We start from the raw sequence: 16,626 nt of genomic DNA on the forward strand, positions 1-16,626 counted from the left end.
AATAACGGGCCATCCTGTATGTGCGAATTAAATCTGCAGGATCTCATTACAAATAAGCACAAAATTGGTTTATTTAATCGCAATTTGGCAGTTTAGTGTCTATTTTCCCATTTTAGAATTATTTTCAATTTCGGAATTCCTTGTTTAAATTTTATCATCCGTTTGTATTTAAATTATAAAATGTAAAGTTTGCGTTATTTAAAATTAAATAACATCTGGTCGAGAGCATTTAAATGCTATCTTTTTTGGAAGTGATAAGGAAGTCGTTACCGCGAAGGTTAATTGATTTTCGAAAAGCGCTGATAAAGCATACATGTGCACGATTTCTTTTGCGCGTTTTTTTGTTTTGGTAGCGGGGACACTCAAGTGCTTCTTATCGGAGATTACTTTTGAAGTAGGCGGAAGTAGGAGTTTTTTTGTTTAAATAGGAAAAAGAAGGAAGAAACGGAGCCTGTTGGCCTAATAGGACCATCTTGCCGTAGGTTGTTAAAAGAGCGTGTACATTTTTGTACGCTAATTTTGTCAAATAATAAGTGCAAAACTGCAACTTTGAATGTGGTACAAATAGAATTAACCAAGAGGCGTCGATATTTGAAAATTGCTTATCGTGCGGTAAGAAGGTTGAGGCACCTCTTGAGCAAGAAAAACATCAGTAGTTAGTTGTTTGACAGTGAGTAGTTCAGAAGGAAGGGTTTAAGGTAAGCGCACATAGAACGGGATCGGACGGACGGTACGGATCGGATTTTAAAAATCCGGCGCCAATTGAGAAACAAGAATTAAAATCAGTCCAATCGAGGCCTACGATACTTACGTCCAATCCTTTTTTTTAGCTTTTCTTCTTCCAGAACGAAGGCTGCACGAAGACATTTTAAGATTTAAAGTGAATTTCTTCCGGCGATTCCGATAACTTATGGGCGATACCCTATTAAAAATGCGTAGAATACCGTCCGTACCGTCCGTCCGATGCCGTTCTATGTGCGCGTACCTTAAGACCCCAATATTACTTGTAATTTTCTAAATTAAGGTCACAATCCCTGCGGTTTACTCCAAATTTCTCTATTAACCTTTTCAGTTTTTACAACCCCCAGATTATACTCCTCTGAATGATTTTCTTTGTCTATATCCCCCCACCCACCCACACCGTCTTGTTAGAGGATTTTAACTCCCGTAACACCCACGGCACTTCTATGGTCTATCATATTATTACTGTTGAAAAAATCGAGACGAGAAAGGTGATGAGATATTCAAGACGATTTTAATTTAAAAAAATTAGTCAAGTCCTCGTGTGAGATCGAAGGGACTTCAGCGTATTTTTATGTGGCAGATCAGTATTCTATTAGCCACTTTTGACTCAACCATCAATAAAAGATCTTGTCGAAGGCTACATTCACTTTGTCGGTACCCGCTTCCCACTTTCCGCGTGCACCCGCAATTTGGGTTTAAAGTTTTGACTCCACCATCAGTAAAATCTTGTCGGGGGGCTACCATATTCCCTTTATCGGTATCTACTTCCGACGTCCCGTTCGCTCGCAATTCACGTTTGAATATTTGACTCCACCATCAGTAAGATCGTGTCGGGGGCTACCACATTCCCTTTGTTGGTACCCACTTCCGACGTCCCGTTCACCCACAATTCGCGTTTGAATATTTGACTCTCCCTTCAGGAAGATCGTGACGGGGGCTACCACATTCCCTTTGACGGCACTCACTTCCGATGCCCCGTTCACCCCAAATTCGCGTTTGAAGTTTTCACTCCACCATCAGTTAGATCTTGTCGGAGCTACCACATTTTCTTTTTCGGTGCATACTTATATTACACCCACATTTTGGTGGATTTTAATTTTTGGGGCACTTCTCATTGCTCGAGCTTCTATTGGCGACACGAGAAAGAGACAGCGATTCGAGATTTACGAAACGTTAAACCGCGTGACAAAATTCGCAACGGAAGGTAAAAGGTGCCCGAAGTTGGCTACCTCTCGAAGCCGCGCGCGCGCGCCTAGAAAAAGGTCGTTAATTTCGCGCCCTAGGACAAAAAACAAAACGCCACGTGGGAGTTGTGCGCGTTTACATCTTTCTGACGACACCAATTTGAAAAGAATCGGAGCAAAACTGTAATAGAAGATAGAAAAAAACTGAAAAACCTTCACGTTAGTAAACTACGCTCGAGGATGACGCCCAGATGTCGCCAACCCCACATCATGGTCCCTAAGGTTGACAAATTACACGGCCTTGTAGATACACGTACACCCGTTGCCTTTCTACAAGAGTTTTTCTATGCGCCCATATTTGCTGCCAGCCAGCCAGCCACAGTGAGATTAAAAGCTACTTTTTACAAGTAAATTTGCAAAAATGCGCTAAAAACGTACAGTCAACAATCAAATCTTTTATTTGACACACTGAAACCTTGATCTAACGAATTTAATGTTTTTCTTTTCTACACTTCCCCTAAAACACAAAATTCTTGTAACGAATAACAGATATACCTAACATAACTTCTATCCAATTTCAACTTCATTCATTCGAATTTTGGTTCGAAGTTCTTGAAAACGGGGTCTTGCAATTGGTTTTGTTAAAATATCTGCCAATTGTTTTTCACTAGATACATGTTCAATCTTCATTTGACAACTTTGCACTCTTTCTCGAATAAAATGTGACCTAACATCAATATGCTTAGAGCGCTTATGAAAACTTGGATTTTTAGCAAGTTTCATAGCGCTTGATTATCTATCAGAAGAGTTGGTACATCAAATTAGTGGAGAAATTTCATTAAATAAGCGGCTCAACCAAACAGCGTCTTTAGCAGCCTCACTGGCAACTACATATTCCGCTTCTGTCGTCGATAATGAAACACTTTGTTGTCTTCTACTTGTCCATACAATAGCACCACCGCAGAACTTGAAAAGTATACTCCACTCACTGAGCGACGCGTATTAGGGTCACTTGCATAATCGGCATCACAATAGGACTCTAATTCTTGAATATTTCCAGTAACAGTATAGCAAATACCAAAATTAATAGTACCTTTCAAATGCTTTAAAATTCTCTTTACCATTGTGCAATGCTGCTTTTGACTATTTTCTACAAATTGCGAAATATAATTCACAGCAAAGGCAATGTCAGGTCGTGTAGCTACAGTCAAATACAATAAACTACCTACTGCTTCTCGGTAAGGAACATTAGTTCTTTCAGTATTTAGTACTTTCCCTGTCAGTTGACATCGTTCAATAAGAATCGATACAGGATTTGCATCTGTCATGTTATATTTCCGAAGAAGTCCTTTAGTGTAATTTCTTTGGCTTATAAAGATTGACCCATCATCGAAACGATCAATTTGTATATTCAGAAAACTTCCAACGACTCTATCAATAGTTATTTTAAATTCTTCCTTCAATTTGTCCCAAAAATCTTCAATGATTTCTTGTTTCGTGGCAGCAACAAGACCATCGTCAACATAAAGAGTAACCATCAACTTATCATTTTCATTTAGACGAAAATAAAGCATGAATCGGCTTTGCTCTCTTGTAATCCAAAAGAAATTAGAACATCCTTGAAACGTTTGTTCCACCATCTTGGTGACTGTTTCAAACCGTAGATACCTTTTCTTAATTTGCAAACTTGTTGACTACCATCCTCATAACCTTCGGGTGCTGCATATAAATTTCTTTATCAATGAATCCGTAGGTATAAGAAAGCAGTTTTTACGTCAAATTGAGCTAATTTTAACCGTTCCTTTGCTGCAATACTCAAAAAAATTCGAATAGTATCAAAACGTACCACTGGACTGAATGTTTCTTCATAATCAATGCCCTATCTCTGATTGAAACCACGAACAACCAATCGTGATTTATACCGAGCAATTTCTCCAGTACAATTTCGCTTCATCTTGTAAACCCAACGATTTGAGATGGTTTTTTTTACCTTTCGGTAAGTCAACCAATTCCCAAGTTTGATTTTTTTCAAGCGAATCTAATTCCCCTTTAATTGCTTTATTCCAGTGTCTCTGTTCTGCAGATTGTATTGCTTCAGAATAACATTTTGGTTCTTCTATTTCAGCCATCATAATTTCTAGCAATCGCTCTGGCGCTTTTAATGTTGTACGATCACCCAATTGCCTTTGTTCATCATCTATAACTCTCGCCAGGAAAGATTGCCGGTCACAGCACACCCTGTGTCGATTTACAATCTATGATTTTCTTAAGGTGCGAGCGACTTCCGAAATAGGATCGTGCCAATGTTGAACGAAAAGTTTTTTCGTTTAACATTGAGACGATACTATCCCGGAAGTCGCTCACATCTTTAGAAAAACATAGATTGTAGACCGTGATCAAGTGTTCTATGACCGGCAATCTTTCCTGGCGAGAGGTTTATATCTTCCGTAAATTCTGTTAGAGGTATTATATCGTCAGCCTGATTAACGGGTACATCTACTGGAAGTGGTACTACTTGATTTCTTTCGTGACTGGAACCATGACTATGATTTTCATTAGGAAATAAAGTCAACAATCTTCCAGTAAATTCCGGCCCAAAAACTACATTTTTGCTGGGTTCAGTTTGGTTTTCTGATTTGAACCAAATCCGAAATCGGTCCACGTTATCAGAATACCCAACAAAAATTCCACGTTTTCCTTTTTTATCCCATTTGTATCGCTTTACATTTGGTACATGCACATAGCAATCTGTACCAAAAATGTGAAAATTATTTAAGTGGATATTTTTACCAATAAACAACTCATAAGGTGTTTGTCCAGGAATACGACTCTGTCCAGTACGATTTAGAATATAAATAGATGCATTTACAGCCTCAGCCCACTGTTTCGGTAAATTCTTGGCAAGAAGCATTGTCCGGGCAAGTTCAACGACAGTCCTGTTTGTCCTCTCTGCACAGCCATTTTGTTCTGGACTATATGGATTCGTAACCGACAATATTATACCATTCTCCATCATAAGTTTCCGCACTTCAGCGTTATCGAACTCCAAACCACCGTCGCATTGAAAAATTCTGACTGCTCTTCCAAGTTGATTCTTCACAACTTTCAACATCTCAGAAATGTTTCTTATAGTCTCGGATTTTTCCTTGAGAAAATAAACAATACGCATTTTCGAATAGTCGCAAGTAAAACACAATATAGTATATTATATACCGCGGGACTGAAGTAGTACTTTTAATCCCGAAGGTAAAGTTTATGGCCCGACCGAAGGGAGGGCCATAATTTACCTGAGGGATTAAGACCACTACTTCAGTCGCAAGGTATATATAAAAAAAAAAGCGACTAAAGGGAACCGGAATTACTATCCGTGAAGATCTGACGAAGAAAAGAGGAGAGCTACTGTCTGCCGCTATCAAGAAATTTAAATTAAAAGTGAAAAACCAAGGTAAAATCGTAAATTTGTTTTCGTTAAATGACCTTAACGACTAATCTTTGTGTTTACACTAAAATGTGCCTTTATCTAAATCTAAATAATAGTGACCAGTTCAGCCAATTCCAACACCGGTTAATTTTAACGCCATACAACTGTGCTTAATGATATGTGTTATCCTAATCTTGTAAATTTTTCATGAATGGTTTAGTACAATGCTTCATGCAATGCAATCATTATATAGGAGTATGTGCTTTTGGGGCCATTTTTATATGGATTGTTCACTAATTTAGTTCTTAGATGTATGATGTACAATCAAAATTAATTTTATAATACATGTAACTGTGGCAGAGTTGGACTGGGTCAAGCATAGAGTGACCCAGTGACCCGGTGACCCAGTTAGTTTACTGACCCAGTGACCCGGTGACCCAGTGACCCGGTGACCCAGTTGACCCGGTGACCCAGTTTGACCCGGTGACCGAGCTTGACCCGGTGACCCAGCTTGACCCAGTTGACCCAGTGACCCAGCTTGACCCGGTGACCCAGCTTGACCCAGTTTGACCCGACCCAGCTTGACCCAGTGACCCAGCTTGACCCGGTGACCCAGTTTGACCCGGTGACCCAGCTTGACCCGGTGACCCAGCTTGACCCAGTGACCCATCTTGACCCAGCTTTACTCAGTGACCCGTCCTGACCCGGTAGCCCAGTAATTAAATTATTGTTAGGTATCATCCAAAACAATTTCAAGTAATAATTTAAAAAAAAACTTCCTCAATAATATTCGGCAACAAGCACGTAGCCCAATTTCATTCAAGAGAACTAATACCTAAAAAAATCAAATGCATTTGTTTATAGTTTGTAGTCAAGTAGTCAATGAAAGTATTTAGAGAAAAGATTTATTTGGATTAAGCTAACTAGTAGAAAAAAATTAAATGTGAATGAACACCTGTAAGCAAACTGGTAAGCCCTGAAGCAAAGAAATAACATTATTCTAATACAATTCGGGACATGGAAAGTTTTTTACGGCAGTATTAAAGCAAACATCACAGAAATGGCAGTTGTCAAGCAATCGAGTATTATTTTCAACAAACCAGCATTTCATTTATTGCATAATCTGTACACTTGAACCGAGGGCACTGACTTATCTGCGTTATTCAATCAAACTAGGTGACTGGGTCGAATTGGGTCCCCGGGTGAAATTGCGTCGCTGGGTCAAACTGGGTCACTGGGTCAAACTGGGTCACTGGGTCACTGGGTCAAACTGGGTCAAGTTGGGTCACTGGGTCAACTGGCTCACTGGGTCTAACTGAAAAGAGTATGACGTGACCCAGCGACCCAGTGACCCAGTTTAATTTAGTGACCCAGGTGACCCAGTTGACCCAGTGACCCAGTGACCCAGTCCAACTCTGAACTGTGGTTGGTGGAGGAAATATTTTCTATAAATTAAATAAATACTCTTTTCTCTTTTTTTCTATCTTGTGTGCGTTCCATCTTTTTTTTACTTTCATTTTGTCTTCGTGTGACTATACCATGTATTACTTTAATATTGTAAAGATATAGAATAATATGCAGGCGCATGTGTGCCGAAGATAACTTTGTGAATATCTTGCTAGTGCTTTTCGAATTAACGTGCGATTTTTTTTTATTTTAGTAACTTGCTGCCTTGAGGAACATATCAACGATATCTTTTATTGTATACCCGACTTGGTTCGCTAGATTTGATCTACCTATCACTTAAGACTGTATTTATTTGGATTTCTGAATACTGTGGAAGAATATAGCTAGGTAAGTGTTTAATGTGGAAAAGCTGCCCTCACTATTTACCAGCATGGGTGCCATTAATTTAGTTACTTTAAAATAAAATGAAAGTTGCACATATTAATGTCCGTTCTATAATTAGCAAGCTTGATAGCGTTAAGGATCTCATAATCGAGAAGAAAATTGATATACTAGCTGTTTCGGAAACATGGCTTAATTCCAGTATACATGATCATCAGGTTAATATTGAAGGGTATAATGTATATCGTAGAGATAGGTATGAACGAGGTGGAGGTGTTGCTATTTACGTAAGAAATTGTTTTACTGTCCTCCCAATTACCAGCTCAGGTGATGTAGAACAACTGTGGATTAGATTAATACTGCGTCATAGAAAATTAGCCGTTGGTTGTGTATATAGACCCCCGAATAGTAATTCTACTCATTTTGTGGATAAACTTGAAGAAACTCTTAAAGATGTCCTTTTTAATAATGATTTGTTGATATGTTTAGGGAACTTTAACATTAATATAAGGATCCTGCGGTAAGATATTTAAACTTAATGCTGCAGGGCATTGGGTTATTCCAAATGATAAATACTCCGACTCGAGTCACACCAATGAGTATAAGTACTTTACTGGATCTTATTATTACTAATGATACATCGATAATTGCTCTCTGTGATGTAATGCCGGTTAGTGACATAGCAGACCATGACCTAATCTTTGCTGTATTAAACACAAATCATCATAAGCTAGCACATCAACCCACCACATTTCGTGATTTCAGACAATGTAATTACGACAATTTTACTAATGATTTGCGTACACTCCCATTAAATGATATTCTTCATATAAATGGTGTAAACAATAAACTGGCTTACTTAAATAGTTTACTCGATAATCTATTCAATGTGCATGTTCCACTCAAAGCAAAAGTTTTTAAGAGGAAAGCATCACCATGGCTATCTGACAATACCAAACTCTTGATGAAACTTAGAGATAAAGCGTTCACTAATAGTCGACTATCGAGAAACCCACATGACTGGATATATTACAAGTCGTTGCGAAATATGACCAATACTGCAGTACAAAACGATAAAAGAGCGTACTTGAACCATTATATACAGGGTGTGGGGGAATGGAAAGGATTCTATAACTCGGGTATTATAAATAAGAAAACCGTACAAATTCCTTTAGAACTACAAAATGTTAATAGCATTAATTCATATTTTGTTAACTCAATACCACATATATCCAGCGACATAAATGACGTAGAACAACAGTATCGACATAAGCTAAATGACAGTACAGAAGAGTTCATGTTTACAACCGTAACAAATAATGATGTTGTTGACGCAATTCTTGCCATCAAAACAAACGCGTCGGGCTTTGACAATTTTAATATCAAGCTTATAAAGATGTGTTGTCCTTTTATAATTCCCTATATAACACATTTAATAAATTCGGCCATATTAGAATGTGAATTTCCAGATCTTTGGAAAGTTGCGGTCGTTAGCCCAATACCTAAAAATAGAAAACCAGAATCATATGCCGATCTCCGCCCGATTAGTATACTACCAGTATTGTCTAAAGTACTGGAAAGATGTCTAGAAAGTCAGCTTAGGAAATTTGTTATTGATCATGATACTTTACCTGCTATGCAGTCTGGGTTTACGTGTAGGAAGAAATTTAGGTTTACATATGGATAATGAACTGCGATTTCGTGAGCGTATTAATATGTGTATACGTAAAGCATACGGAAACTTAAAAGCCCTATATCCACATAGACATTATTTGTCCTTCAACTCCAAGAAAAAGTTATGCAATGCTTTAGTGTTGTCAAATTTTAACTTTTGCGATACGCTATATGGGCCATGTTTGGATGCCGTAAGCATTCGTCGCATACAAACTGTTCAGAACGACTGCGTTCGATTTATTTTTGGTCTTCGACGTCATGAGCATGTTTCCAAAAAACTGAAACAATTGCAATGGTTAGATATGATGCAGCGAAGAAAACTACATGCACTTTGCATGTATCACTCAATAATCACTACAGGCTTTCCAAAATACCTTCATGAAAAAATTCGCTATCGAACCGATGTTCATAATATTAATATTCGTGGAAAAGGGCTATTATCAATGCCAATATTTAAATATAAAACAAAAAAAATGTACCAAAGATCTTTCTCCTACAATATAACTTCACTATACAATGCCCTCTCTCCCGATTTAAAATTATACCCTTTAAAATCTTTTAAATACAAAATACGAAGGTCTATGTCGTGAGATCCTTACCGTATAGGTACAACCTCGGTGTGCACCTATCATTATGCACTGTTTACCATGCTGTAAATTGTTCGGGCTGCAATATGTATGTTTAACAATTTTTGATTATTTAATTATCCTTGTGATTGTTCCTCTTCTCAGCAAGTTTACAATTTTTTGAGGGTTAAGTGGAAGATCGGCGAAGACATATATTCTTAACCGAACTTCGCCTTTGGGTCAGGCTCATTTGAGATTAATTAATTAATAAAACTTTAGCACACTTGCACTAGAATAAAATCTTTTTTTTTTCTTTTCTCTAATATATTTTACATTTTTTTTTAAATTTAAGATAGTATTATTGTGTATGCATGTGTGTGTGTACTTAACAATGTCCTGACGATTCCAATAAAGCAATTTAATAATATACGATATTTTTCGTACTTCCGAAACCGAAACACTTAATATGTATGGAGTTAGAGAACGCGTTCTTTCCAAAAATCGCTGCTTAACAAGTTACCATAGGAACGTTGCGTTGGTACGACAATCCCTATGCTATGGTAACAAAAATAATTTGGAAACTGTCATTGCTAGTGTCATAATTTTAGTGGTGGGTGACAAAGGTGTATTTGATATTGATAAAAAGCGGCCAATGTAGGTAAAGAATTGATACCACAGAAATCCAAAAAACTATATGAGCAGCAGTACGATGCGTTTAAGAAGTAGTGCCGCATACAAAATGTGGAACAACCTACTGAAATTGCCTTGTTAGTAATTTCATCCTTCCGGGATTTTCACTTATAATTGCACAAGAGGTTTGTATTTTACCGAGTAAATTTGGGTTGTTTAGGTAATGAAAATCTGTTGCCTAGCAATTAGACGAGAAAAACTGTCAACTAATAAAAATGCGACACCGCAGGTGGAGCATTTTTAGGTTGACAGTTTTTCGAGTTCAATTGCTAAAAGGCAACAGATTTGAATTGCAACAACACAAATTTACTCGGTTTAAATACAAACCTCGAGTGTAATTCGGCAGGACAATTTAACGAACAAGAAATTCACATAACTAATCAATTACTGACAGACGTCAAACTAGTCATATGGGAAAGGATAATGCGATAATTGGTTCGAAAATGAATAAGTGAAAAAACCACTAGTGCATTTGTCGCTGGAAAAGTTGCAGGTAACTTTTGCCGCTGTCAAAGTGACAATTTCACTGCGGCTTATGCGATTTTTTATACATGAGTTGAATTGTCGTCCAAATTTAATCCCGGCGGGACAAAAAGTGACACTTCAGTACTTGTCATAATGGAGTGAAGTTGTCACTTTAGTCTCGGAAGTACGAAAAAAATATTTTGATCCTCCTAAAGCAAAACATTCCATGGAACCGCAAATATCAGCTGTTATTACTTCTCCTGGTTCGGTTACGCGTTGCTGACGTTTCAAGAAATTACTACGATGCTGCTTGCCTTCAACACAAGCTCCACAAAAATCGTCATCCTCAATGAATTCAATTTTGTGCTTCTTTAGCAACTCTTTCACGTGACACTTGTTTTGATGGCCCAATTTTTCATGCCATATCTGCAACGTTTCTTTAGATGAAATATTTGCTACACTGTAGTTTCAACCACATTTCTTGTGCTGTTTCACACGCACCAGTGACGCTAATACCTTAAAATCGATTGTTTTTACAATCAGCTGACTCGCTGCGCGATCCGCCTTATTCCAAGCTTTAAGATTGACCTTATATTCAGCTCGATCGGCGTCTCTTGATTCCTCTCTCAAAGGAGCTGGGTTCACAATTTCGCCGATGCGTACCTCATATGCTCCATCTATTCCTCGAAGTAAACTTTTCACTGCAAACTTCCAAAGAGTCCAATTTTCCGTTCCTCTGAGTTTCTCAATTCCATGTTCCTGAAGTTCCATTCCAAAAAGAAATTCAATGTCCAACTTCTTTTATAGGAAACCACGCTCTGCTACCATGTTGAAAAAATCGAGACGACGAGAGACGATGAGATATTCAAGACGATTTTAATAAAAAAAAAGTACAGTCATCAATCAAATCTTTTATATTTGACACACTGAAACCCTGATCTAACGAATTTAATGTTTTTCTTTTCAACAATTACCTACCATTGTTTGTCCATACAAACGTCACCCGTCCTCCTATTCCTCCTCCCACTATAATACTTTTTGATGGAAACTTTGCCCAACACGTATCAAAAACACTCCGTTACATCCCTCCCTCGAAACACCCCACGACGACGTCGATTCGGCAGTCGACACGTTCGCTACCACCATCTTAATGCAGTGTCTATCGCCATCCATACGAAACCCCATCAACTTTATTGCTAGAAACTCTCCAAGGGAGAAGAGGCGAGTATTCCACCAATTCAAATAAATGGGAAACGTCAAGACTGACACAAGAGAACCGGATCAGAGCGACAGGAAACTCCAGTAAACCCACCTGACAGACCAAGGAGGCACCATAGTATCCACTGTTAAAAACCCTATGAGGTGAACAAATTTTTCGTCCTAATCCCTTAAGATTAAAACATACACTTAATTCCCTTGATACTATCCGCCACAAACGCATACTGTATAGTGCCTTCCGAAAGCTGGCATAATGTTTTTTTTGCTTTGATTAATAGGATGCACTATAAAAAAAGAGATACAAACATCTCAAAAACTTTGGAATTGTTGCAGAGCACAAAGCCCATATCGACTGTGCTACTAATTAGTCGGAATTGTCTTTCTAATTTTTCAAGAATCTAATTGCAGGTTCGCCATTTCCACGTTTAAATATTTCGGTATTTTTTCCCACTCCCATTTAGGGGTGCACCATCTTGTGGGATCTTTATAATATATAACACCCTGCATATGGCGCACAAATCAGTGTAAAACGAGCACAATTGAAAGGTGAACTTTGGTCGCGATCGATCTGTAGAGATTCCATCGTTTTCTATCTTTGAAGATTCGAGATCAAGACTCGAGACTTCAAGAAACAGAGTATATAACATAGTTTGGATAGTTATGGCCCTCAATTTCGTTTCGGATAAGAAACGGCACCCTTAGGATCAAAACTAATTTTGGGCCTTTTGTGATGAATTGAGGCGTACAGGATCAAAATCGGACATGTCACATGATTATGGTTTTCCAAAAAACGGAATAATCTGTTCAGTGGATTCGAAACATAAAAATTCTTGGTTTGAGTTGCAGATCTACCCAAAAACCCAAAAAATGATACCTACTCAAGAAACAATAAGAATATTTTGATTATTAAATGAGTTATTAATTAATTTAATTAGGGTTTGGCCGAATTTGCACTCAAACTGTGGACATGTCTGGTTCTGAAACTAAATATGATGGATTTTTGAGTTACAATACCTATCCTTATTTTTTCAGTAAAAAAAACTAACGCAATTGCAACATAATCAAAAATTTATTAAAAAATGAAAATAAATTTTTTTGATTAAAAAAGCACAAAAAAGGGGCCACGCCACTTATATGCAAGAAACTTCCTCAATAAATTCATGATCACATGACACAATGCCAGAACGTTATTGGTTCAAATGGACATGTCCGTTTTTGCATCAGAATTTCATGGGACATGTCCGCTTTTGAATCTAATGGCAATTTTCAAGCCTGACTTTAATAGGAGATGTACGGATTTGCAACTAAACTGACTTCATTTTATTATAAAACACGCCTCAATGTACAAAACCTATATCTCACTTCATTTTGTTAAAATATGTGACATGTCCGGTTTTGATCCTATACGCCTCAATTATTGTCTTTGGTCCCTTATGGTGGTATAGCATTAAACGTAGGATTTTGACTGTTTAATATCCAATGACGTACGCGGAAGTTAATTTCTGTTGCGTGCTTGACAGGGTAAATTTAACCATAACAAAATTCTACACCTGGTTACAAGAGATGCGGTTTCTATATAGCTTATGTAATGACGGGTAACAATGCGGTTCTAGATTAGATAAGGCAGCCCGTGTATGTCCCAGACGCGGTGGTATCAAAACACTACGACCGCGGATCGTGGAGAAACCCGCGCTACTATTACTATTACTAACCATCGAAGGGAAATCTAATGAGAACTTCCAAGCAAGATGGAAAATTCATCATAATCTTTGAGGTTGGCCCCTTCTGCACATTCCCTACTGTTAGATAACTTCCGAATCCTCGTGTATAAAAGTTAATCAACGAATTAGGAGGCATTCAGTTGGTCGACTTTTATCGCACAACAACAAACAATACGATGCCTTACAATTTCGAAGAATACAGCGAGTGCGGCCACGTAGAGGGCACGATTGCCCACGTTGTGGACCTTCGAAGCGACACCATCACTAAACCCACGGTGAATATGCGTAAGGCCATCGCCATAGCCGAAGTTGGAGATGACGTTTTCGGAGAAGATCCCACGGTGAACGAGTTAGAAAGAAGATCTGCAGAACTTATGGGCAAGGAAGATGGCATTTTTCTAACCAGTGGAACTATGTGCAACATAATTGCAGGTAAGTTAATGATTTCGTTTGTGATTAATTACTGTAATCTTGTTTTTAGCGCATTTCCACAAAAATAAAAAAAAATGCGCTATTGTGGCCACTTTGTCCGTCCGTCCGTCCGTCCGTCCGTCCGCTAACTTTGCGACGCTACTAGTTTTTTATCTTAAGAGCTATTGTTCTACTTTTTTCGCTATTTGGTTCGTTATGGTGTCGAGTCTTGTACCAAGGAAGGAATTTTTTCTGTACCGCTTACAAAAAAAGTTATTGTAAAAAAAACAAAAAACCGTTTTTTTACATGTTCTATAATTTTACACTTTTGCCGTTTATTAACGATCCTAGAGATCGTTTATAATTTTGCATTGCTATCTGTCGCCTGCCGGTTGGTCTCTCCGTCTGTTTCTTTGTCTGTCTGTCCATCTATCTGTCCGTGTGAACGATAACTTTGTTTAGAAATGTTCGATCGCTTTTACATCTCCGTTAGTTATGAACTGAATTGCATGAAATTCAATATGGGCATAGATTTAGCCATATAATACGCAATGCCAAAAGTTGGATCGAATCGATTCAAAATTCACAGTGCCCTTTTCGCATCTCGACCATTTATAAACCGAATTGCAAACTTTTTTACTTATAAAAGTATTTGAATGAAATTTGATACATAGGTACTTGGAATAAAGGAAAATCAACCGCCAATTTCAAAATTTGGTTTTGCGCATGCGCAGTGCCAACTTTTTTATTTATGGAAGAATTTAAACGAAATTTATCCATAGGCACTTGGGATAAAGGAAAATCAAACGCCAATTTCAAAATTTGGTTTTGCGCATGCGCAGTGCCAACTTTTTTATTTATGGAAGAATTTAAATGAAATGTGATACATAGGCACTTGGAATAAAGGAAAATCTAGCGCCAGTTTCAAACTTTTATTTTGCGCATGCGCCGTGCCAACTTTTTTATCTATGGAACTATTTAAGTGAAATTTGATACTTAGGCGCTTGGAACAAAGGAAAATCTTAGTTTATTAGTTAGTTATAGTAAATTAGTTTTAAAATTTAGGTTTGCGCATGCGCAGTTCCAACTTTCTTATTTAGAAAAGCATTGAAATGAACTTCTTCTCATAAACTGAAATTGAAGTAGCACGTCAACAATGGATTGCCCATGTGCAATGCTATCTTTCATATTTGTGGCCGGATTTTACGATTTTAACAGAAGTTGCATCTTACAAATGGGAAATGAATGCAAGTGGAAATGCGCTTTATGTAAATCGTTTACGATTACTTTTTAACTTGTTATAGTTATGGTCCACTGTAACAAGCGAAGTGTTGAATTTATAGCTGGCGATAAGAGCCATCTTCATCTATTCGAACAAGGTACCTAATTATATATTAACCACTCATGTCAATTTATCGCAAATGCTTGTGTTAAAGGTGGTCCCGCAGTGTTAGCCGGAGTTCAATCCTCCATAATTCCCAACAATCCGGATGGTACTTTCTCATTGGAGGAAATGGAATCGAAAATCAGAACCAGTAATGATAGCCATGAAACTTCGACTGCACTAATTGTAGTTGAAAATACACACAATCTGTGCGGGGGACGGGTAATTTCTTGACTTTTACACCTACCAAGTGGAATGTAACACTTTTTGTTGTCAGGTTCTCCCATTGGAATGGCTTGATAAGTTAGCCAAGATCGCTGGGAACTACAAGCTACCACTCCACATGGACGGTGCACGCATAATGAACGCGGTGGTGCAGAGCAAAGTGTCCGCGAAACGTATCGCACGTGACATGGATTCTGTCTGCTTCTGCTTGAGTAAGGGTTTGTCATGTCCAGTTGGTTCGGTCCTGTGCGGCAGCAAAAGCTTCATCAAGCAGTAAGCGTTTTTCATCGTTTCGTTTGCTTGCAGCTCAAATGCGTTGTTTTTGCAGAGCTAGGCGTTACCGAAAGCTGCTGGGTGGCGGAATGAGGCAAGTTGGTATTTTGGCAGCGGCCGGCTTGGTGGCCTTAGACGAAATGATTGATCGCCTTCAGATTGATCACGACCACGCCTATAAGATCGCTAAAGGTAATTTAAACCAGGGTAAAATCGAACCTAACCCTCATTTTCGTTTCAGCCATTAGCGATGCAGATTCGGACATCGTCCGCGTAGACCTGTCTGCTGTACAGACCAATATCGTTAACATACATCTGGATACTGGAAAGATTACTTCAAAGACGTTCTTAGAGCAGCTCGCCAAGATAACAGAGACGGAAGAAGTCAGCGTGAAAGCCCTTTCCTTTTCGCCATCCAGTATTCGATTAGTGCTACACTGGGAAATAAAGCATCATGATGTAGCCGCCGTAATTCGAAAATTAAAGTTCGTGATCAAGGGACTTCACTGTCGTCGTTACATAACGTACCTAGACGTGAAGAATTGATACAAGATGGGAGTTTTTCGGATACCAGTAACACCAGTATTGCATTTAATAGCTTTAAGTGAGGATTAGTTCAATATTTATGTATATTGTACTAGCAATGTTTTTTTGCTTCTTAAATAGAGTCATAGTTATGGTAAAACCAAAGGCACTTTTTTTTAAATTGAGGAACTACACCAACTTACCTACGGCACGGTATTCAAATGTACCTCCACGAAAATTGGGAATAATTTGAAGATCTCTACCAAGGACAAATTTAACTTTGTGTAATAAGAAGGGTGGGGTGTGAAAATAGTATAACAAAACTTTCAATAATGAA

The 16,626-nt window shown here is 38.1% G+C and overlaps 2 protein-coding genes across 3 annotated transcripts in view; one reads left to right on the plus strand and one right to left on the minus strand.

The window, feature by feature from the left end:
- Nucleotides 1–8,787, minus strand: part of LOC116170564 (cytochrome P450 9e2-like) — a 24,243-nt gene extending 15,456 nt beyond the window's left edge. Inside the window, exon 1 of the mRNA XM_031487048.1 lies at nucleotides 8,769–8,787. The gene's annotated coding sequence lies outside the window, so the exon portion shown is untranslated. The remainder of the gene's footprint in view (nucleotides 1–8,768) is intronic.
- Nucleotides 5,492–16,422, plus strand: LOC116170565 (probable low-specificity L-threonine aldolase 2). Of its 2 annotated transcripts, none has more exons than XM_031487049.1 (7): nucleotides 5,492–5,604; nucleotides 13,364–13,903; nucleotides 15,187–15,261; nucleotides 15,319–15,488; nucleotides 15,544–15,764; nucleotides 15,820–15,956; nucleotides 16,006–16,422. In XM_031487049.1, the coding sequence occupies exons 2-7, from the start codon at nucleotides 13,648–13,650 to the stop codon at nucleotides 16,308–16,310; spliced, it is 1,164 nt and encodes a 387-aa protein (XP_031342909.1). In that variant the 5' UTR covers nucleotides 5,492–5,604; nucleotides 13,364–13,647; the 3' UTR covers nucleotides 16,311–16,422. The 2 variants fall into 2 exon arrangements, with proteins under 2 accessions (XP_031342909.1, XP_031342910.1); XM_031487050.1 differs by having other exon boundaries at nucleotides 5,514–5,604; nucleotides 13,557–13,903.
- The last annotated feature ends 204 nt before the right edge of the window (nucleotides 16,423–16,626 follow it).

This window comes from Photinus pyralis, unplaced genomic scaffold, assembly GCF_008802855.1.
Source record: "Photinus pyralis isolate 1611_PpyrPB1 unplaced genomic scaffold, Ppyr1.3 Ppyr1.4_LG5, whole genome shotgun sequence".
In the NCBI taxonomy this organism is placed as follows: domain Eukaryota; kingdom Metazoa; phylum Arthropoda; class Insecta; order Coleoptera; family Lampyridae; genus Photinus; species Photinus pyralis.

Excerpts from the sequence above, each read along its gene's own strand:
- LOC116170565 (XM_031487049.1), top strand. The coding sequence starts at position 13,648 with ATGCCTTACAATTTCGAAGAATACAGCGAGTGCGGCCACGTAGAGGGC. Across the intron at positions 13,904-15,186 it reads TATGTGCAACATAATTGCAG|TTATGGTCCACTGTAACAAG; the intron begins GTAAGTTAATGA and ends AACTTGTTATAG. Across the intron at positions 15,262-15,318 it reads TCTTCATCTATTCGAACAAG|GTGGTCCCGCAGTGTTAGCC; the intron begins GTACCTAATTAT and ends CTTGTGTTAAAG.